Source organism: Camellia sinensis, chromosome 7 (assembly GCF_055761805.1).
Source record: "Camellia sinensis isolate YWXY chromosome 7, ASM5576180v1, whole genome shotgun sequence".
NCBI lineage: Eukaryota > Viridiplantae > Streptophyta > Magnoliopsida > Ericales > Theaceae > Camellia > Camellia sinensis.
In genome coordinates, this window is record NC_138967.1 from 85,215,419 (window position 1) to 85,239,796 (window position 24,378).

The 24,378-nt window shown below is 37.1% G+C and overlaps 1 protein-coding gene and 1 pseudogene across 1 annotated transcript; both read left to right on the forward strand.

Moving 5' to 3' along the window:
- The first annotated feature begins 972 nt into the window (after window positions 1-972).
- Window positions 973-1,323, forward strand: LOC145795920 (G-type lectin S-receptor-like serine/threonine-protein kinase At4g27290 pseudogene; annotated as a pseudogene).
- Window positions 1,324-1,341: 18 nt separating this feature from the next.
- On the forward strand, window positions 1,342-9,987 carry LOC145795921 (G-type lectin S-receptor-like serine/threonine-protein kinase SD1-1). The gene is made up of 6 exons (XM_082880860.1): window positions 1,342-1,519; window positions 5,462-5,707; window positions 5,993-6,046; window positions 6,329-6,462; window positions 6,710-6,848; window positions 9,887-9,987. Exons 1-6 carry the CDS (start codon window positions 1,342-1,344, stop codon window positions 9,985-9,987), a joined length of 852 nt encoding a protein of 283 aa, XP_082736986.1.
- The last annotated feature ends 14,391 nt before the right edge of the window (window positions 9,988-24,378 follow it).

Here is a 24,378-nt window from a genome sequence, read left to right on the forward strand (position 1 = left end):
AAGTTTTAAGTTATTTGTCATGTTTCAATCAGAAACCTCGCCAACTTAGTTTTACTCTATCGTATGACAAGTATAATTTCAACACTATCATATGATAAGTCTAAGTTATTCATCATGTTTCAATCGGAAACATCGTAAATCCTTATTAATAAAAATACTATTTGTTATGAAATTAAAAAATTTAAAAACAGGATATAATTTTTAAATTACAAACGACAAATCATATTTTAAGCACTCATAAGTGTATTTGTAATTTACTCCAAAAAATAAACTAACTTCCCGCCAAAGAACATTTTGTACAATTAGGCTGTGTTTGGATTTTTATTTATTTTTTTATTTCTATTTCTCTAGTTTGTGAATAACGTTGGAGTTCATGGGTTCAAAAACTTCGATTATTTTTCTTGTGATAAAAATTTGATATCTAGGGTGTTGATGTGGTGTCCTAGCATTGTAATGGTTGAAATCGGAGTACGAGGAAAGACAGAACATCAAATTTGTGGCATGCCTACCATCTGTTTGTTAAATTGTTTATATGTAGAGGCCAGTATATTGGGTTATTTCGAGTTGTTATCATAGAGTTTTTAGGAGTTTTGCATATATGTGGTTCGGTGTTTTGTTGGGTTGTGGTGCATATGGTTGTTGTTGTGTTCTGCTTCATTTTCTTCTAATAAAAGTTGTTCTATTTGCTGATAAAAAAAAAATAAAGATGATGAAAGACTGGTCTGTGTATTTATGTGATTGTAACTTGTACCTACTCCTATCTCATTTGTGGTTCAATATGATGCGATGATTAAGATGCATATATGATTCAGATATGAATTATTTGGCTGTGGAATTCCAAGACTTCTTCACTTCAAAGTCCAACTGAACGGTAGAAAATTAATGACCATACAAAAGTCTAGCTGAAGACATAACTGTGCTATTCATTTATAAAAAACAGATGAATTTCATGAATTCGACATTACACCATCAATGGAAGGCCTCAAAATACCTCTCTTGTTTTTCTCTTTATTTTCCATCTTAATAATCTCCATTGCAGTAGACACCGTAACCACAATTCAATCCATAACAGGCAACAATACCGTTGTTTCATCGGGTGGGAGCTTTGAGATGGGTTTTTTCTACCCTATCAATTCCTGGAATCAATACCTGGGAATACAGTACAAGAAAATATCTGTCAAAACTGTTGTAAGGGTTGCTAACAGAGAAATCCCGCTCATTAATTCGTCAGGTGTCTTAACGATAATCGACTCTGGGATTCTCGCCCTCGTTAATGGTACCGACAGTGTCATTTGGTCTGCCAATGTGACAGGATCCACATAGAAGCCTATTGCACAACTTATGGACTCTGGAAATCTAGTTGTGAAAGATACCGATGATAAGTCTGAGCATTTTCTGTGGCAAAGTTTTGATTATCCATGTGATACTCATTTACTGGGCATAAAGCTTGGAAAGAACTTTGAAACGGCCCTAGAGCGCCACCTCTCTTCCTGGAAGAGCAGCGACAATCCAGCTCGAGGTGAGTTTACATACCAGTGTGATCCTCAAGGATACCCACAAAATATTCTGAACAGTGGTTCTCTGTTGACGTGTTCCAAACCGGACCAAACCTCAAACCTAATCTGTTTTACACATATGGATTGGTTTACTCTAAGGAGGAGGTGTATTATCATTATGAACTCCTCAGCTTAGTTGTTTCAAGGATTGATGTGAGTTATGCTAGCACTGTGCAACGTTGGATATGGGTTGATCCAACCCAAAAATAGGAATTTTACTTGACTTACGCAATAGATGACTGTGATATTTATAAATTGTGTGGTCTGAATGGTAACTGCGACATTGGAAATTCACCAGCATGTGGTTGTTTGAGTAAATTTGTGCCCCAGAACCGAACAAAATGGGAAAATGTAAATTATTCTAATGGGTGTGTTCAGAGGACACCATTGGATTGCCATTACAGAGATGGGTTTCTCAAGTATTCGCGATATAAAATGTCAGACACACGAAACTCCTGGTTTGATAGGAACATGACCTTAAGGGAATACAAGATGGAGTGCTTGAAAAAATGCTCTTGTACAACTTACACAAATTTAGACAAAAGAGGAGATGGAAGTGGTTGCTTGCTTTGGTTTAATAAGTTGATTGATATGAGAGAGTTTAGTGAAGATGGGCCAAACATTTACATAAGGATGGCTTCCTTTGAGTTAGGTAAGAATTTACACCAAACTCATCGACTAGTGAACACATTAATTAGATTACATGTATGTTAGAACCATGTTGTTAACTATACTGAACATTTACATTTCTTAAAGAATTCCTCACTATATTACATTCCTACATCTAACTACAATTTATTAAAAAAGACTTCATTTTGGTTTCATCTTGAACATTGATTTCTTAAATTCGATCTGGATGATGCTTATTACTTGTCTCGATCCACATGCCTTTTGTGGTAAGTCCAGCTAGTATTTGTATTTGAGTCTATTTTGGCCTATGAAGCATGGGTACTTTAAAAAACATGCCGTATCTGTACTGGGTACTTACCGGCGTACCGTACCTCGTATGGTACTTCTACATACGTACCGGGTACATGAAACACATACCCAAATTTTTTCTTCTTAATTTTTGATGTACCCAGACGTACCTAATATATATCCAAGCCGTACCGTACCTCCGTTGAAACAATATTTTCCTTCTACTACAGAAATAAAACTCATTTCATTAGATTTCTTTTTTAGTTTTTGTTTTATGCTTAACATGATTTTAAAATTAAATTATGGTTTGTAAGTTGTTTAATATATTGACATTTAATTTTGATTTATACTTTTCATTTTGGCATTAAATGTTAATTATAGGTTGGACCTTAATAAATTAAACCATTTAATTATTTTTTGCATTATTCTAAATTAAAAATAAATATTTTTTTACAAGCGTACCAAGCCGTACCCGTACCTTTTTTTTTTTTTTGAATTTTACCGTATCGACGTACCCGTATCGTACCAGTACCAGTACTCGTACCCGCACCTGTGCTTCATAGATTTTGACCTGGTTTATTATTTTCAGATCTTCTATATATTGCGTTATTGTAGAGTTGTAAGGTTATGTGTTCTTGTGAGCTTCTGAAAAAGGGTTGTTGAGACAAAGGGAGCCGACTTATTCTGATCACTAAGTCCATCTAGTATTTGTATTTGAATTTATTTTGACCTGGTTCATTATTTTCAGATCTTCTATATATTGCATTATTGTAGAGTTGTAAGGTTATGATGTTCTTGTGAGCTTCTGTAAAAGGGTTATTGAGACAGAGGGATACGACTTATTGTGATCACTATAAAATTATATATGTATACTTTATCTCCCCGCAAAAAACATACTCTAAAGTGGTGGCCATTTTACGTTGTGTTTGGATGAAGGATTTGATGGAGATTTGTGGAGGGAAACAAAAGGGAAGGGATGAGTGAAAAAACACTTAGCTTATATTTCATTTAATTTTTCCTTTCTCTTCACAAATTTTCATCAAATTCTTGATCGAAACACAACCTTAGTCTTTCACTTTAAAATCAGCTGTACTAGTTAACTTACAAGAAAATGCATTCCTTTAAAAAAAAATACGAATGCAAATTTCTTTATCAATGTAAGAATAGCAATAAAAAAGGCCCAATCAGCTGCCATCTTTATCTTTACCAACACCTTTATTTAGTTTTTGCATTACAAAACTCTTTTTTTTCCAACATAGGTATGACCTCGTTTAGGAATAGACTATTTTAGTAACATTTTGATTTTTTACGAAAAGATGTGCAAAAAAGTAGAGAGTGATGCGATAACTTATAATGACTTTTTAGCTTTTTGGCTAAAACTAAAGGTTGCCAAACGAGGCCAAGTCTCAAAATAAATTATCAAGATCTTATCATCATCCAACGATTGAACTTATATTGTTGAGATGTTTTTCTATTATATTTTTATCTTTCTGTCTATCTTATATAAAATTATAAAAAGATTTGCTTATAGAAATTTCAAAATTATAAATTATAAAATTCTACCTTGACTATTACAAAAAATATTAAGTGAATTAGCCATATCATCAAGCGAAAATAATATACTAATAAAATTTGAATGTAAGATATAATTGTTAGTTGTTTTGCATCTGAAAAAGAGAGAAAATAAAGTTTAAATACAAAAATTACAATAATGTTGAAAATTGTTAAAAAAAACCTCATTTAAAATTGTCTCTTTGGACCTCTAATTATCTTGAGCCAACATGATTGGCGAAAATACTTTCTTCTAGTTTGGGCCCCCCTCAAATCAAAATCTTTGTTCCTCCCATGTAAGCTTGTAAATTCTTGTGTGCTTGTGTGTTTGTTTTGTTTTATCTTTTCTCATCCTTTTTGACATAACAATTTCAATATAAAGGAGGGTGTTCAAGGGTTTGAAATCTAAAGAAATCCATTCAAGTTCATGCTTTCATTTATTATCTAAATGATCAATTCACCATTTCTGTTTAAGGGATTAAGGAATCAACAGTCTGATACGTCGGCTTCAATGGGAAGAAGAGAGATAGTTGCAGTGACCTTGGCATTGTTAGTTGGACTTCTTTTGCAAGGTATGAGCCTAATCGTGTATCTCCAAAAAAGAAAAATGAAGAATTCAGAACTGAACAGAGAAGATATATATGCGACATGTGTAATTCTATGGTGAACTCTATAATGGTATGTTACATTTTTTGAACTACTTGTCATATTGATATCCATGTCATCCTGGCTTTGCAGGAAATCTGATGCACAACTCTGAACAAGGTTACATTGACAAAAGCCAAAAGGAAGATCTAGAGTTACCATTGTTCGACTTAGCTAATTCCACAAATAACTTTTCAATCAACAATTAGGTGGGAGAGGGTGGATTCAGACCTATTTACAAGGTAACAATGTAAAGACACTCTTATGTAGTCTATAGGAATGTAATCAATGCCCAATCTCATGGAGCCTATGCAGAAGCCATAAAACCATTCAACTTTTTTATCACAACTTTTTCGTAATAAAAATATTAAAAAAAAGAAAAGAAAAGAAAAAAATCACAGAAAAAAAAACAATCACAATAAAGTTCATAGAATGTGAAATTTCTATACTCACTGTTCTGTAAAACCTTTTAATACAGAACCCACCATTCTGAATGTAAATTTTTTATATTTTTATATTTTATATTTTATATTTTTCTGAGAAGAGGAATTTTATATTTTTCTTTCAACTTTCAAAGAAGACAATTGGTTTGATGCAACTTTTCTCACATATGAAACATCATAAATCTGTGTAATTATGTCTTCAAATAATCGTAACATAAATCATTGGTCATGGCTACTGCACCTATTAGAACACAATGTCAGCCAGAGCAACATAAAAATACTAAGTAGAAGATATAAATAATAGTAATCGGAAAAAAGGAGTGTGTTCTTTTAAGTTAATTCTAATAGAAGAACATTCTACCAATTACAATGGTAATTCTCAGGGTATACTGGAAGGAGGACAAGAAATAACTGTGAAGCGGTTATCAAAGAATTCTAGCCAAGGACTTGATGAGTTCAAGAATGAAGTTATTTGTATTATGAAACTTCAGTACCGAAATCTCGTGACGCTTCTAGGATGCTGCATTGAAGGAGAAGAAGCAATGTTAATCTACGAATACATGCCCAACAAAAGCTTGAACTATTTTATATTTGGTTTGACTCTCTTCAAAGCTATAATACTATATATACCACTACTATTCCACTCTCAGACCAGCCAGTAGTGTTTCTTTTTTCTTTTTTTATTCTTTGTGGTTCCATATAATCCTTTTGATATATTTGACAATGGGAACAAAACTTTTTGTGGTTTTTATTACATTTGCATTTGCATGTGCATGAACTTGGTCTTCCAAAATTTGGGATTTTCCATTGTGGAATCCTGTTAAAGTCATGAATATGATTAGCAGAAGTGTGGATTAAATCTTTCTAAAATTTGGACAGATCAATCAGGAAGCACATTGTCGGATTGGCCAAAGCTCTTCCACATTATTAATGGTATTGCGCGGGGACTTCTTATCTTCATCAAGATTCTAGGCTGAGAATTATTCGTCGAGATCTTAAAGCCAATAATATTTTGCTAGATATTGACATGAACCTAAAAGTATCAGATTTCGGAATAGCTAGAAGTTTTTGAGGAAATGAGATGGAAGCAAATATAAATAGAGTGATTGGAACATAGTAAGAATCTCCATAACATGTTTCACCTAATTCACTTATATTATTGTTTCAAAATCCAGTTCTTCACTCTGCTTTGTTGCAGTGGTTAAATTTCTCCAGAGTATGCAACATATGGGCTATTTTTAGTAAAATCAGATGTATTCAGCTTTGGCGTTTTGGTGCTGGAGATTGTGAGTGGGAAGAAAAACAGAGGTTTCTATCATCAAGATCATCGCCTTAACCTCTTTGGCCATGTAAGTGTACCAAGATTAGAAATAATCTTACTTGCATGTGTTTTAATAAGGGTCAATGAACCTTCGTCCTTAAATTCTCTTTGTCTCTTGTTCCAAAACACTCACAATCGTTGGATCACATGAGAATCTTGAGGTGTAGTATCTCAAGGCATAATCTAACAACTGCAAGTGTCTTGAGAATGGAGAATAGAGAAATTTGGAGATGAGAGGATCTGTGTCTCACATGCTAATGTTGTGGATTGTTCAGGCATGGAATCTCTATAAAGAAGATAGGCCATTGCAATTGATTGATGATGCTGTATGGGAGTCATGCTACCTAACTGAAGTGTTGCAATCAATCCATGCGGGTCTTTTGTGTGTGCAAGAAAGTCCAGAGGATAGGCCAAGTATGTCATCTGTGGTTTTGATGTTGAGTAGTGAAGGTGCATTGCCTTAAGCCAAACATCCTGGCTTCTTCACTGAAAGGAATGTTGTCACACCCCAAATCCGGGCATGACCGGCCGTGGCCCACAAGGACTAAGCCCAAGGCACACGTAAGCCTTAAACATGAATCCATAATCACATTGAACAACTATACAATAGTTCAATAATAAATAACCAAAACTCAATCGAGAGACATGCCACAAGTATAAACGGCAAAACCAACCGTAATCAATACCATTTAAACTTATGGGATATAAACAACCCACATATCAAAATAATCCTAAATGAACCTCAACAAGAATAAAAAGAAATATGCACAAACTTGACATAAATTAAAACAAAATAAATGAATGTCATAGAGGTCCATGCAATTGAGTCCCCACTACGCCACAAGTCCACTCTAAGTCCTTCTAACACATGGAAATGATAAACAACTAAGTCAGCTGATAGCTCAGTGAGTAGCAACATGGATAGTAAATACATTTTTGAAAACAGGGTTCAATTCCAAAACAAAATATATATCACATAAACTAGATTGGCATACAGTTTGGTAAAGAGAATCTGTTTCAAAAAAAAGGTTCCACAGTTCAACAGTTAAAATACTCATGTTTCTCAAAAACATGATAAATGACATTTTTCACTTAAAACAGATTACAACATGAACATCAATAATTTTCTAGGTACCAAGAAATAACAAGTAACATGCCACACAGTTCTCAAGGCTATAAGCTCCGTTGGATCCAATACCGAACTAAGAGTCATCCTCAAGGTGGCAACCTGGGCCTTTTCTCTATGACGATCTGATTGAAGGCCACGTAGCTTAACCTAGGTCTTTTCCTTACAATCGTTGAGCACTAGAGTCATCATGGCCTAACCCGGATCTGTTCCCTAGTGGCCAGAGTAACCACATACAGTGGAATAATTTCCCTGGACTAAAATAAGCAGCTGGTCCCAATAATCAATACAAATCAGTTTCGCAAAACATGGTAGTTCACCATTATAAACATGAGACCAAAACAAATAGTTTACAGTATGCCAAGTTCACATATGTTTCAGAAATAATTTGATTCCATTGATAATATAATAATTTATCAAAATAGTTTAGTCCTGAAACAAAAATTCAAATTTCCAATAGTTCAGGGTAAGGGAACATTTATAAAAATATGTAGCATGCAACTATTCACCTAAAAACAGAATAATGTAATCCTCAAATAGAGTATAAAATTCCAACTAGTGCCATGAACCAAGTATGAAAACTACACATCACAAGTAATTTAAAAATACTAAAGAACAAGAACTAAGTAACCCGAAACTAAAGCGCACTAACACGGCTCAACCCAACTCACCGTTACTCTTAAATATTACCAAAGCTCATGTTCTTCAAGGTCTAAAATCACCCAAGACATGGGTTCAAATCAAAACTTAATTAAAAGTAACTTTAAGATAAAACAGAATTTTAAACAAGTTTTCCCAATCTATTCACTAACTTTGAAAATTAAAAACTCACTCCACGCTATTCCAAAAATTTCAAAACTCTCCAGATATCAACTAATATATCCTAAGTTTCAAACCCAATTGGTTTTACTTGATTTTGTTATCAAAATAATTATTTATAATTAATTATATGTAAGCTGGTTGTATTCTACAGCACTTTAAAAAAATTAATGGTTCTCAGTATACATGAGCAATCATTGCAAGCCCAAAAATATACGGAACTAGACTCGTAATTGGTTCTAATGACACTAATTTGATAATTTTCGGATTTATACCCAAAGAGAACAACACTTCCAAAGTTACTATTTCATACTAGTTTCCTGGACAGATTTGAATACCTCAATTTATATGGATTTTGACTCCCAAAAAAATTATGAGAAAATTCTAATATGGGGTTCAATATTTAATAAAGTTACTGTAAAAATTTTAGCATAAAATTTATTCGTTTGATATATTTCCTACACCTCTATTCATGGTTGTAGTCTGTAACAAACAACAACAATAGTGAATATATTAAATAAAAGATGAATATGCTCCTATCTTTGGCACCATCGACATCTCCCAAAGTCTACGGCTGTGTTGGCTTTTTGGCTTTCGAAGGTTATTATTGTAATTTTGAGCGTGCCAGCAACGATCAATCAGTCCTTACAGAATATTAATTGCCAACCAATTATCAGACGATTGTTTTTTAGTTCTTTCAGCCTTAATGAAGAGGACTTTTACTGGTGGCTTTGTTCAGGAGAATTAAGCATACAATGATTTATATGAAGAACAGTTGTAACAATTCATTAAGTAAAATGGAAGACTTACAAAGATCCAAATCAGCCTCGCAGAGGTTTACAGCGACAAACTATTTGAAACTACTCCTATGAACGAAGTGTAGTGCAGAAATTTGAAGTACAAAAATGTAAAGAATAAGAAATGTAAAAACTGGAAGGAAAATAAAATAGATAAAACTAGTTTTTGGGATCTGAGTCTGGGGCACTTTCTGGAGCCTTCTTTGCTATTTATACTTCTCAATGACAACTGTCGAACTGCATTTCTAACCGTCGAATCGTCCCTCCATGGTCGTTGATCATGTTGCCTTATAGTTAGCTCCACTATGCCATATCTACAGTTAGGCTTCCCTCCTAATTTTGAATTTAAATATGAGTAACCGTTGAGGCCACGTCATTTTGCATCTCTTTCCTGATCCAGTGCTATGCAGATCTACAAAAACCAATACTAACTGTCACGTGTGCGATTATGATTGAAGACTTGAATTGTCTTCCCATATTGCCCTTATCTTGCCATGTGTCAAATTGTAATTGGCTTATACAAATTATGTAGCCAACGTTACCCCCGGCACTAATATACCCAATACTTGGTGATATTAGTGGATCAAGGTATTTTATCCACGTCTTAGAACGTACATGGGCTCTGCATTTTCCAGAAATGCAACTGTCGTTCATCAATGAACATTTGCATTAAATTTTTTTCTATCCTTTGAACATTCCCACTATCTTAGTATTCGAAAAGACTGATACATCTTTTATGGCCAAGCCAATCTTTTCTTACATTGATCAAGCATACGAAGAGTTATTTGATGATGTTGTTCGTCCTCGATAGAACCATCATGCATTGATTAGCCACCTTTATCCACCTCCATTTATACAAGTTATGGAAGCTTTCGCAAATCACCGACCTTCGAACCAAGAACCTACTGCTTACGATTCTTTGGAACACAAATTGGCAATCATGGATATCGGAAGTTCTTCTTCTACAACAAAGTCTTCTGCATGGGATGAAGCTGCTGCTTCTTCTTCTTCTACGACCTCTGGCTGGGGAACTTGGCCTACCCCTACTCAACCTCAGACGAGGGAACGCATTCATCACCGATTCCCAGAATTCGATGACCCTCTTGAAATCCCTCATTCCAAACGCAGTTCTATAGTATACCCATATGTCCCTATTGACCGTATACGTAGTCTTGAGGACAATCTGCTTTCATCATGGTATACTTCTACCTTGCCATCTCGGATGGTTCGAAGTGTCCAACGTCCTAGTGAAGCTTTAGGGATCAGTCTTGTGCTTCTAGCCAAAAAAGAAAAACTTCATACCTCCGATTGGCTAGAATGTGTGGCCAGACCTGAATTCTTGGATTTGACCAGGGAACCTCCGATTGTTCCTCCCCTGCCTTCCAATCCAAATTGGATCGATGAGTTGAGACTCACTCTCTTTTGAGGGCCAATGCTTCACTCCCTACCAGGCCCCAGTGCCTTCAACTCCCTATTAGCAGTTTAGGGCTTAGACCTTACTTGCTGTCTTCTTCTATCTATCTTTTGTGGTCCTTTGAGATGACATTCCCCACAAAAACTTTCTATGGGCTTGTGACATTATGTCTCGAAGTCACCTTCTTAACCCTGTGGCCCACGTAAAGCTCTATACCTTTTTAGACCAACTTCCTCTCCTGCTCAACTGACACTTCTAGGCTTCCATTACCAATGAAGTTCTGGATGAGGCCTTCTCTGCTTGAATTCAGGTTCAATATGAGGCAGAGAACCTCCTTGATGAATATAAGGCCATCAGGAACCCGGATTCTGAGTATGGTGAGGATGTTGCAATGAGCGAAGTACATGGAGAAGAAGAAATGGACGCCACAGACAAAGCCCTCAAACAGATAGAATTTGAAGTGAAAGCCCAACAACTCACTTCTCAATTAAGGGCTTACCAATTAGATAAGCCAAACCTAGACAAAATAGAGGATAGAGTAGAAAAACAGTTTTCATTTATTGAATTTTGTTGGACTAAATTTCATGACCTTGTAACTCTGTCCATTCCATATTTCTATGAAATTGAGAATGTAGTCCAATGAATTCCAATGTAAACATCATTTATCAATAAAACTGGGTTTTTCGAATTTCATTTGTTAGACTCTAATTGTAAACTGTATGGTTGATGTGCTTCGACTCTTCAATTTCTTCCCAAATTCTAACTCAAACTCTTCCAGGGTGCGAAATTTTCCTTTGAAGAAAGCAATTATTGCCTCTTATGCTGATTCTAGGATTGACATAATTCTTCAGCCATCAGTTTCAAATTAACCAACTTTGTCTTTCGAAAACTTGATTTGATCATATTTCAATGAAATAATGGTAGTTCAATTTGAACCTTTCCAACATATGGAATGTAATTGACAACATTTGCCGGTTTCCTTTTAGAATTAAAGCTTCGAATTTATCAATTTTGCTCTTCGAAACTTAATTTGATAATATCCAGCTCCCCAACATATGGTTAATCAAGTAATTTCAAATCAACTAATTTTTGTTTCAAACAATCAGCCTACATTTTCCAAAATATGGAAACTTCTGTTAAGTACTGCACTGTTTTATTTGAAAAAAGTAATTTCTTTTCTTTACTATCAAACCAACTATTGGTTTGAAACTTAGAACAACAATTTCTAACCTTAAAGTGTTTCAAGTTTTGCTTCGAAGGATTTTACTGTCACTGACAAACCTAAAAAACAGGTTCTTAACCCTTTTGAAGTAAACAAAAACTTGAATATTCTTGTATCCTTAGGTGTGGAATGTGCTTCGAAGTCGACTTCCTGCCTTCGAAGCCGTTTGTTATCTGATTTTGGCGCCAAAATTTGGTTTCGAAGCCAAATATTTTTATTTCAAAGCTGACATCAGTATTTAAGATGCATTTTCCCTCCACAACTAACAATGTTGAAGGAAACTTTTTGCATCTGTACCTTTGGTACTTTTATATGAATTCCACGATTGGGCATACTCTTAGACACAAAGGTTTAAAAATCCTTTTATTTCGTGCTTTGAATTCACTAGTTTACCTAACACACAAACCCTTAATCTCCACAGACCCTCTCTTCCTCGCTGCTTGTTATCAATGGAGCCTTCTTCTTTGAAAGTACTAACCGGCGAACGTATAAGCCCAATGATGGCTTTGAAAAGATGTATTGAGGAAGAGATTGCTAAATTTAAAGCTGATGGATCGAGTGCCATAGACGAACACCTTTTTGTCCCTCGCCATAGCGACAAACAAGAATATGTCCTAGGTCCTATCTTTCGAGAGGCTCACACCCAACTCCCTGCTTTGTACCCTCGCTTGGAGGACCATTTTCTTCTCTATGAAGGAGGGCTTGACTGGAGAAATTGGAGAGTGAACTGACCTCATCGTTGCTAGCCAACATTGAGGGTTGAGTGGGAGAAATGGTATGACAGGGTTGTGCCTGCAAGAGAATGGGACCTACAAGAGCTCTGTATTCTTGGCGCCCTTCGTCTTTCCAGGTTTATCATTCCTGAAGACCCTTTTTTTATTCCTGCCACTCTTTGCTTTCGGAATATGGCTTTTAACTTTTTCCAGTTTCGGTGTGGTATGATGGCCCCCACCATTCTTGATATCTGTCATCTCTTAGGGCTTTCACCACTTTGTACTCCTTTTATACCCAACTATCCAGACCTTTCTGTTAAATTTTCCCTTCTGCCTTTGAATTCCTCCTTTAGTGACTTTGTAAAGGCTGAAAATAAAAGGGAAGGCCTCGTGAGTGATCGAGAACTCTTTTCCTTTATTTCATATTGGTTATGTAAACTTCTCTTTTGTACATCATCTCAGTGAATCATGCCTGAGTTTGCCCCACTTGCGATGGCCCTTATTTTGAAGAAACGAATAGCCTTAGCCCCTTACCTTTTAGGCCATGTCTATAGAGTCTGCTTCCAATTTTGTGAAAGATCTCTCGACATCAACTAGGGAGGTCCTCTCTAGGTGCTTCAACTCTGGCTCTTTGCATACTTTACTGATCTGCATCCTAAGTGTTTGAAGTTTTTAGTTCAAAACCCTAGCACTTATGGAGAAAAGTATGCTAGAATTGCTCTTTATCGTGCTTCTTTTGCCTACTACCTTCCCTTTTTTCATTATCATGCTTCTTTTGCTTACTACCTTCCCTTTTTTCATTAACTTCCTATTTCCCCAGCTGTCACCTTCTTTTGCCCCTTTGATGCCAATAAAGGACCAACTTAGCTGCAAACATTCTTGGCTGATAGAGAGTGTTCCATCCCATCACATAAAGATATGTGGGCTTCCATTTTGTTGCCGAGGGAGCTATTCATTGGTACCTTTAAACCCTCGAGCCTATAAGTGCATATCTGAGGTATACTGCCCCTCCCAGTTTGCCAGGCAATTTGGGCTTACCCAAGGAATTCCCATTCCACTCTGCAGTCTCTCGAATGTCCATCTCACAGCCAGAGATCTAAGAGTACCCAAATCTAACCTAGAGGAGGCAACATTTAAACTGTTAAAAGACTTGAGTGAGTTCAAATTTACCCCCTTTCTCCCCTTTGGCTTGGCCTTGAAAAGATTTCAAAATTGGTGGACAGCCAACATGGAAGTGCATCTAGCAATAAACCCTCATGATTTATTAATAGGGCTAGGTATGCCTTCTAAGGCCAAACCAAAAGAAGCTGGGACCATCCCCTCTCTTTCTACAGCTACCAAGACTATTCCTGTAGTCTCACCCCCTCTTTCCAGAGTCACCAGAGCTTCTTCGAAAAAGGGTATGCATTTTTAGGCTACCTTCCTTTTAGAATTTTCTGTTTGTTTTCTTCTTATTTATACTACTTGGTGTAGGGTCTCCATAAGAAGAATCTCCTAAGAGAGCTGAAGCCCTAGCTATTCTCAAAGACAAACACCAGCAGAAAAAGAAAAGAAAACTAATACTCACTCCTGAGGAGTCTGAGTCTCATATTAAAGAGAAAGAGATAGAGAAAGAGCAGGAAATACCACTGCAGAGAAAAAAGAGAAAGAAGATAACTGTCTCTCCTTCAGACTTGGTTGGAGACCCTACTCATGAGGCAGCTGTCGAAGCAGTAGCGAAGGAACACTCTAAGGAAATAATTGTTTTCCAGAGGGTTGAAAAAAGGCAATAGTAGCAACTGCTAAGGGATGAAGCAGCTGCTATTGATACAATCCAAAGGGAAACTGCGAGAAGGCAACACACTGTTGAGCATTATTCCCTTTGTAGTTCTCCTATCATTGCTACCACCTTTGAAACCAGTAATTTCCTTTTATGTCTCCACTTTCTTTTCTCAAATCGTTGATACTGGGACTTAACATTTTTTTGTATTTCTTTTTTTGAAGTAATAACTACTTTGCCTACTCTTTCAATAAGAATCACTTCAGTTTCGACTGCAGTTGAACAACCTCAAAATGTGGAGCCCATTCAGATAATACTCCCACTTCCTGGCCCTATATTTTCCATACCTTTCTTGAAGCCAAACTGTAATGACCCCAAAATGCGTATAAGAAATCATCCTTATTTCCCTATGAAATGATGTGGTTTAATTATATCTATTAGAATTAAAGCATTATCAGTTGAGTTACGGACTTAAAATGGGAATTATCGACCTTTATGGGTTCAAAAATCAAAATTGAGTACTTGGATATGTTAATGAGAATTTTTGGAATTAATTGGGAATATTAATTTGAAATCTAATTTGTCTGATTCGTTAATGGACGTTTGGGTGATTAACTTTATACTGCAAATTAAAGGCCTTAAAGACTCCAGATACCGGAACAGGGGACATATTTATGATCAGCATAATTTTTAAAGTTATCTGGGAAGTTTAATTGAAATGTGATTTTGTGCGATTCGTAAGGGCGTGTTTGGCCCTTCCTATTTGTGGGAAGCTTTTATATATGCATATATGCCTTATGAGTTGTTGAACTCATCTATTTTGAACCAAACAAAAAAATAAAAATATCTAGAGAAAGGGAAAGGAGAACCGTGTGAGAGAGAGAGAGAGGGAGAGAGAGAAGAGGCAAAGCTTCTCCCTAAGGAATTCAACATCCATGGAAGCTTGAAGATGGTTGAAGAAGATAGAAGAGAGAGGAAAGATCAACCAAAAGCTTGGGAAAAATTGAAGAGACTAAGGGATGAACAAAGGTTTGGGTAAGGTATGTGGCTCTAATTACTAACCTTGTATAGAATTCATCCACTTCTTGAAATCATGGATTGATATAGAAGATGTGAGCTTTGAACCCATGAACCTTGATTTTCTAAGAATTCCTTGATTGAAGAAGTAAAATCATTAAATTTGTTTATTGTGAGATTATGGTGTTTGATGAAGAATAATAATGTGAAATTGGTCATGTATTAAAGGGTTTTGGGCTTTGATTTACATGTAATTAAGGTTTGATTTTTGAAAATGAGAAGTCCCACAATTTCAGCCATTTTTGGACTGCTGCTGTCCAGGGCCGCGCGTGCGGCACTGTTCACCCGCACGTGCGGAGACAGCTCTGTCCAGCCAACTTTGAATAGGTATATCTTTTGCATCCGGACTCCGTTTTGAGTGATTCTTGAGCCTAAAATCAAGCCCCGGAAGTCTAGTTTCCAATGGCGCTAGTCTCACTCCCAAATTCTAAATACAGAAAAAGTTATACCCAAATTAGTGACGACTGTTCACGTTATGTCAATTAGTTATGTACCATTTCTTCACCTAAACCATTTCCTATCGATTTCTCCTGTTTTCTAAGACATGGATTACAACATATTAAAGAATAATGAGCTTGGTACCACCATGACTAATTGATTGAACGATCAAAGAGAATAAGTAAAGGATCGAGTATAACCTCATATTATGTGTTGTACACTGTAATTATAGGTCGAGACGGGGACATTGTACCATTACCACCGGGAACCGATCACTGTGAGTAGTAGTACAAAAATGTACATTTTTTCTACTATTGACAATCATTGTCACTAATGCTCTGCTCCTTGTAAGTATTATACGAACATTTATGACAATTGGAACGTAATGTGAACTTATACGAACGCTGAAAGATTCGCGTACGTCGGTATGATTTCGAAATCCTTATGTTTTGTTAATGACGAATATTAGCCCTTTGTTATTATCAGCATACTATGTTATTTCTTAAAGAATAAGTGGAACTTATGTTCATCCTTGAAGAATGATATTTGTGTGAATCTAAGATTATGTTACGAAGGGACCCAAGAACGTTTAGAATCTATGATATGAAAGTAAAGGTTTACCATCAGTATGCAACCCACATAAGAATATGAATTATTCTATTTTGTTAAGTGCATGATAATGACATGATATAACAAGAAATGCTTTGTTTTCTATTAACTTAATGATTATTCATATATGTAGAAGTATTCACATCATCTTTAGCACAAGGCCCCTACCCAGGGGTAATAATACCGTGGTTCAAATAATTAAGTTACAAGTTTATGTATGTTCTAAGTTTAAGCCTGTTATAAGTTTACGTATGCTATAAGTCACGAATGTTACAAACTCAAGAATGTTACAAGTTTATATATGTGACAAGTTCAAGTATGTACAAGTTTAAGTAAGGTTACAAGTACAAGTATATACAAGTTTAAATATGTTACAAGTTTTCAAGTTCAAGTATGTTACCAGTGTACGCATGTTATAAGCTCAAGTATGTTACAAGTTTAAGTACGTTACAAGTTTAAGTGCGTTACAAGCTTAAGTATTTTACAAGTTTAAGTACGACACAAGCTTAAGTATGCTACAAGATACGTTACAAGCTTACCTATGTACAAGTTCAAGTGTACTATAATTTCACAATGTTGAGGAATTTATTTATTTGCCAGCGCTATTAAAAGGCTAAGTATAAGTAAGTATGAATTCTGATTCCTATTAATGATTCAAGCATAATGAATATGTATGAATTTATTTCCGTTTATGGTATGACATTACATGTATGGTTTGGTCTGTAAGACCTAATGTTTATTGGTATGGAACAAAGTGCTACTTGGAACTAAGTGCTACATTGCGAGCCACCGCTAGAGTCCATGTGAGACACCTCTTGAGTCCATACATATGTGAAAGTTATGAGGCTTATAGCCATCCGTATAAGTTGTTATGAAATGAAACAAAGTGCTACACGGAACTAAGTGCTACATTGTGAGTTACCTCTAGAGTCCGTGTGAGACACCTCTTGGGTTCATATATGCATGTCCAAAGGCTTCATGCCAACTTTTCAAGGGCTTCATGCCAACTTTACAAGGGCTTTATGCCATATGTTTCAAGGGCCTTAGTGCCATATGTTACAAGGGCTTTATGCCACATGCTTCAAGGGCCTTAGTGCCACAAGTTTCAAGGGCTTATAGCCACCATGTTTCAAGGGCCTCGTGCCACCATGTTTCAAGGGCTTATAGCCACCGTGTTTATGTTGCAAGATTGAACTTAAGGCCGTTATGTACGTAGCACAGAATCAGACGAACTATGTGAACTCTACTTCTTTATATGCATTGCTATGTGTTATGTTTCAATTTAAGCATCGTTTTATTTATGTATTACTATTCACTGAGCTTGGCTCACTCTGTCTAATGTATGTTTCTATAGGTAACCGACCAAGTGGTCAGCCCTAGTCATGACACCCGTTTTCTTTTGTCAACCTTCGTGGGTTCAGGCACTGCACGAAGCCATTTATTTTTGTAAAGTCTATTGAAATGTTGGCTTAATTTTGATTACCCATTTAAAGTTAAAGAGGTAGAACTTCAATGATTTTTATATAAGCCCAATGATGGGGCTGGGTCTGTACATATGGTTGTTTATCACCGATGCTACAACATATGGTTTGGAGCTTTATCTATTTTCCATGATGAATGTGATGTATAAGAGGTCCTGGCAAGTAGATGTAGGTCAATGGAATTTATATGTATAGTTATTTTCCTATTTTATGCTTCCGATGAGGCCCCATATGCTATTTACTACAGGTTAAGTGTTCGTTTTCAAACGGGTCATGCCCAAACTTTTAGGGACGGGTTTGGGGCGTGACACAAACATTCCTGCATCCCTATCCTTTGGCTTGACTCCATACTTTCCTCACTTATCTTTCAACTCTGCTCGATTTGCTCTTCCTTTAAGCATTGCTGCTCCTTTCCCTCCTGAGGAAATTCCAGCTATTACATCATCTTCATTGATAGCTTATTCCCACGGAGAAGACACTGGTAATTCTCCAATCCTTTGTCCATTATTTCTACCTAGCTCCAGTCCCTCTTCTCTTGACCTACTGGTAGCCAAAACTATGGAGACTGCTAGGGATACTTTACCTTCTTCTCCTATCCCTATGCAGCCATTTCCTCCTTCTACTAGAGTTCTTACTGCACTTTCCATATCCACGGATGAGGTGGACATCTTCGAAGCTAAGTTAGCTAGTCTTTTTGACATGCCTTCCACCTCTCCAAGAGCTAGCAATGAGATTGAGCCATTAGTCCTGGCTGATTCTCTACTAGAAATTTTTGAGAGTTCTTCCTCTAGTAGTAAGACTTCCTTGCCTTCAGTAGACTTGGACAGTTGTTTGGAGTTGCTGACATCCTTCTCAAGGATTCCTTTCGAAGCTTTACAAAGGCCTATAATAAAAAATGGCTTCCTCCAGTGCTGTAAGATTGTTGAGCAATCCAACATGACTGTTTCAAGTCATTTATCTCAAGCAGCAGCCACCATTGATTTCTATATCAACATCTGCCATGTTGCCAAGGTCACAGAGGAGAATTAACTGAGAGACCAGAGTTTTGTTTCTCAAATTCATGCTGAAGTATCAGAATTGAAGGAGCAACATTCCTCTGTCTCCCAATTCTGAGCTCAACTATTGGAGAAGAAAGCTCAACTTGAGGAAGAGTTATCAGCAGTTAACCAGGCCTTAGATCAAACTGGCACTAAACTGCAGATCACTAATCAAGGACTGGCTGATCGAAAATAGGAGATGGTTACAGCCATTCAGTTGTTCCTATCTCTTAAGAGTAGAAAATCTATTATAGAGGAACAACTGAAACATTGTACTGATTTTTGGGCCAATCTGTGGCTACATGTATTCAACGCATTATAAAATAAAATCCTTATTTATCATTTGAGTGTTTTCATGTTCTTTTATTTAGCACTTATTTTATTCCTTGTATTTCCCATATGGTTGGAAAATAAGGCTTTAAATATCTGCCTTTAATCTTCTTGGGGTGTACATATCCATTCAAATTTTTTAGATGATATGCTCCCGAAGGCAAGACTCTATGAACTTGATATGGTCCTTCCCAGTTAGGTGACCATTTACCAAACTTTTGGCTTTTAATCCCTATTGGGAGTATTGTCTTCCATACCAAATCACCTTCATCAAAACTAATATACTTGACCTTCTTATTATAGTTTTTGGCTACTTTCTTCTTTTGGAAAAGAATGTTATTTAAGGCCAGAATTCTAGCTTCATTCACACTTTCTAATTCCAAGCACATACTCTAATAGTATTGCTTAGGAATTAACTGATCCTGGCATCTCACCCTTAAGGACTTGATGTTGATTTCTACAGGTAACACTGCATCATGCCCATATACTAAGGCATAAGGGGTAACTCCTGTACCTGGGCTTAGAGAAGTCTTGTAAGCCCATAGTACATTCAACAGTAAGTTATGCCAATCCCTGGGATTGTCTTCCATAACTTTCTGTATTCCTTTCTTCAAAGATTTATTGGATGACTCTACTTGACCATTGGCTTGTGCATAATAGGGGGTAGAATTAACAAGGCTAATGCCAAATTCTGCCACAAAAGATTTTACCATTTCCCCATCAAATACAGTCCCATTATCAATGGTTATGGTCTATGGGATGCCAAATCTATGGATCAGATCTTTATTGAATCTAATAACTTTGGTCTGTTCCACAGCTTTATATGGCTTAGCTTCGACCCATTTAGTGAAGGAATCAGTGACCACTAAGATGAAACAATGATGCTTCGAAAAGGGTGGATGTATTTTCCCTATTATATCCATAGCCCATCCTCTAAACGGCCAAGGCTTCACAACCGCGTTCAGATCAGTTATGGGTACATGCCTTATTGCGCCATGCTTTTGGCATGCTTGGCAACCTCTCGCATATTCTATGCAATCCTTAAGGATGGTTGGCCAATAGTAAGAATGTTTTTGAAGCAGCCATCTCATCTTCACACCAGACTGATGAGCACCACAGATGCCTTCATGAACCTCAACCATAGCTGTCAATGCTTCCTTTGAACCTAAACATTCCAACAATAACCCATTTTCCCCCCTTTTGTAGAGAGCATTACCATACATTATGTATTGCATAGATTGCAACTTGATTTTTCTGCTGACTTTCGAAGATGGGCCAGCTAGGTACTGCATTATTGGATGCCTCCAATCTTGTTCTTGTAAGTCATTGCGATTGACTTCCAGGACCACATTCCTTTTATTTAAAGGTGGTATTACTTTCTGATATGTTGTTTGGCTTATGTCCCTTTGAGTGTTATCCCTTATCTTGAAATTCGAAGCTTTTTGAGCCATATCATTAGCTTTATTATTCAAGAATCTTGGGACATAAGTTACATTTGCTATTTGAAATTGGGAAAGCAGATAAAATGCAACAACATAGGATGGCAACATGCTTACACTTTGACATTTGAAAATCCCCTTCATCTGGTTAACTACCAATTGAGAATCTCCAAATATGTCAACGGCATGAGCTTGTAATCCAATAAGTATTTCTAGCCCCATTATTAAGGCTTCATATTCAGCTTGATTATTGAAACAAGTAATTTCATCCACTCTGAAACCATGTGTGGTTTCTACCCCTTGTGGTGACTTAATTACCACACCAATTCCAGTTAGACTATTGGCTTTTGATCCATCGAACCACATTTGTCACGGCTCAACACTAACCATACAAAGTTCCATTATCTCTTGGCTTTCTGTCTGACATGGATGATCTGCCAAAAAATTAGCTAAAACTTGTCCTTTTACTGCCTTTTGGGGGACATATTCTAGATGAAATTCTGATAAAGCTAGTATCCGTTTGCCAATTCTTCCCCTCAACATAGGTCTAGATAACATATATTTAACCAAATCTGTGGTTACAATTACCAAGACAGTTGTAGGCAAAAGATAGTATCTCAATTTCATTGCAGCAAAATACAATGCAAGGCACAGCTTTTCTACAGGTGAATATTTACATTCACAAGAATTTAGAAACCTACTAAGGTAGTAAACTACTTTCTCTTTGCTTTTTTCATTGTCTTGGGCTAGGAAACTCCCAGTGAATCTTCTGCTGCTGCTATGTACAACTTCAAGAGCTTATCACCCTTTGGTTGTATCAGCACTGGAGGGTTGGCCAAGTAGGCTTTGATTCCTTCGAAAGCAGTTTGATGCTCTGCTGTCCACACAAATTCCTCTTCATCTTTTAACCTTAATAAGGAAGAAAATACTTTAGTTTTCCCTGTAGCATTAGAAATGAATTTTCGAAGAAAATTAACCTGCCCAAGGAATTTTTGTACTTCTTTCTTACTTGATGGAGGTCTGGCTTCAATGATAGCTCTGGCTTTGTTATGATCAATCTGTATTCCTTTCTTGTGTACTACATAACCCAAGAAGTTTCCAGCTGATACGCCAAAAGTACATTTAAGAGGATTAAGTTTCAACTTAAACTTTCTCATTCTTTCAAAAGCTGCTTCTAAGTGAACCAAATGTTCCTCCATGGATTGGGACTTCACTACAATGTCATCAATATAACACTCTAAATATCCTCCAATGAGATCATGAAAGATAGTGTTCATAGCCCTTTGACATGTAGCCCTAGCATTCTTCAGACCAAATGGCATTTTAACCCATTCGAAGGTGCCTATGTTCCCAGGACATCTGAATGCTGTCTTATGGATATCCTCTTCTGCAATACAGATTTGGTTATAACCAGAGTGCCTATCCATCATTGATAAAATTTGATGCCTTGCTGAACTGCCAACCAATAAATCTACTATGGGCATACGATACTCATCTTTTGGAGTTGCTAGATTCATATTTCTGAAATCGATGCATACCCTCATTTTACCATTCTTCTTAACTACAGGCACAATATTGGATAGCCATTCAACATACCTGGCTGTCCTAATAAAGCCTGCCTTGAGGAACCTAAGAATTTCTTCCTTGACCTTCTGAATCACTTCAGGACTTATCCTTTTTGGTTTTGCTTGTATGGCTTGAAATTAGGCCTCATAGGGAGCCTATGTGTAGACGTCCCCGAACGCCCCGGGAGGAACGAACTCCCGTTCTGTTCATTTGGGGTCACTACAGCTCAGGACTCTCAAATTGTCACGGTTCTAAGTCTGAACCAAAGAGTCCAAATCCGGCAAATCGTTTTGAGAAAAACAGATTTTGAAAGAAGTGCCAAACATGGACTGCTTTGCCAGATACAGAGTCGCCACCTAAATGTTTTTTAATGGGAAATTTAGGAAACACTGACTCGGTGCCAAAGGCCACGTGTCCGTCATCACCAAAGTTGCCTCGGCTCGGGAACTTGGGTACGATTGGGGAAGGTCACTTCGTGAGCACCCCCGCTCGCCCGATCAGAGATCGGCCTCTACTAACCATGATATCTATTTTTGAAAACATTGTGTGTTCTTATTCCGGTTATTAGCCTAGGTTACTATGTGATGCGCACAGCATACAAGTATAGACTGGATCGCCTGAATTGGAACAAAACATTTCATGTTTGCTTTTGAAAATGGTTTGCTACCCGCAGGTAGGCTTAAAACATTTGATGATTTATTCCAATTCAGATAACCCAACCTTCACCCACAGGCATTCAGGCAGTTATATCACAGAAGCAAATAGCCTCATGGTAAGCATGCTATTCATGGCAGTCACTCGCACGCATGCAAGGATGCTAAAGCATAAAACTTACCGAGTACTCCAAGCCAAAATAGAAACTACATTAGAAATCATGCATGATCCTAAGTATACAAAAATGCCTAATGCAACACATGCAAAATGCAACTATAGCAGGCTCGGCTATTCTAAACATGGCATATGAAATGCTACAGCTAACATGTATTCAATTCGGAATTGAAATACAAATGCAGTTAGTATGATGCGCCGAGCCTGGTGCATGCAATACAGATGAATGAATGCAAACATCCTATCATGCTGTATGCTAATTGAAATATGCCCTAATCTAACCATCATAAGCGGATAAATAAAAGGGAGAAAGACGTGGGGTTGGAAGACATACAACACACACACGCACACTTATTACAGTTATGCCCTCGCACGGAGGGTCCGAATAAATAATACAGTCCCAAATGGAAGAATAGTACAGTCCAAATATTACAGTCCGAATATGTACAAATTCCTAATTAATTAACAAATTAACTAAGAAAGCTGTAAAACTGGTATGCAAGCCAGGGACTGCCTTGCTTCTGATGAATGCTGTATGTTTGGGCTGCCTTGCGCGGAAATCCACTGGGATGCCCCAATTAGCCTCTGTTTAGCAGTTATTCTTGGAAAACGTGCCGAGCTCCGGAAGTTTGCTGATTCTTCATTTTGCTGCAACAGAGAGCAGGAAAGGGGCATAGCAATGTATTTTCACAAATGTATGCATGCCTCGATCCTCGTGCCACCAATCACGCATATCGATGCATGATGGCAGAGGGGTCGAAATGTGCAACTCAATATAGAATGAATGCACGTATAAACACAACAAACCCTAACTCCATCATGGGTAATCCGGAGTGTCGGTGACTGGGGAATTGAGACACGTTCCGTCACTCGGAGTACGAAACGTACCTCGTTTCCCGTGCCCGGGCTAACTCCTATCTCGGACACGATGCAATATGCATGACATGTATGAATGCAACTAAGATACAGCTTAGCATGCACAATGCTATGAAAATGAGATGCCTCGAAATGCTTGCACACGGGCACGCAAACCGAGAAAATGACAGAATGCGATCTAAGATACAACCTAGTATGCACTATGCTGTAAAAATGAGATGCCTCGAAATGCGTGCACACGGGCACGCAAACCGAGGCAATGGCATACGCAATGCAAATGATATGAAATGCGATATAGAATGCAACGTGGACTTATACTCACATGAGAGAGCCTCAGCCACACTCACATAAGAGGCCGATGGATGAAAATGAAGTGCCTCGAAATGCGTGCACACAGGCACGCAAACCGAGGC

What these genes read in the sequence shown, in the direction of transcription:
- LOC145795921 (XM_082880860.1), top strand. Translation starts at nt 1,342, where the DNA reads ATGGACTCTGGAAATCTAGTTGTGAAAGATACCGATGATAAGTCTGAG. An exon ending in CTTGAACTATTTTATATTTG is followed by an intron (nt 5,708 to 5,992) that starts GTTTGACTCTCT and finishes AAATTTGGACAG; the next exon opens with ATCAATCAGGAAGCACATTG. An exon ending in GCTCTTCCACATTATTAATG is followed by an intron (nt 6,047 to 6,328) that starts GTATTGCGCGGG and finishes AAATTTCTCCAG; the next exon opens with AGTATGCAACATATGGGCTA.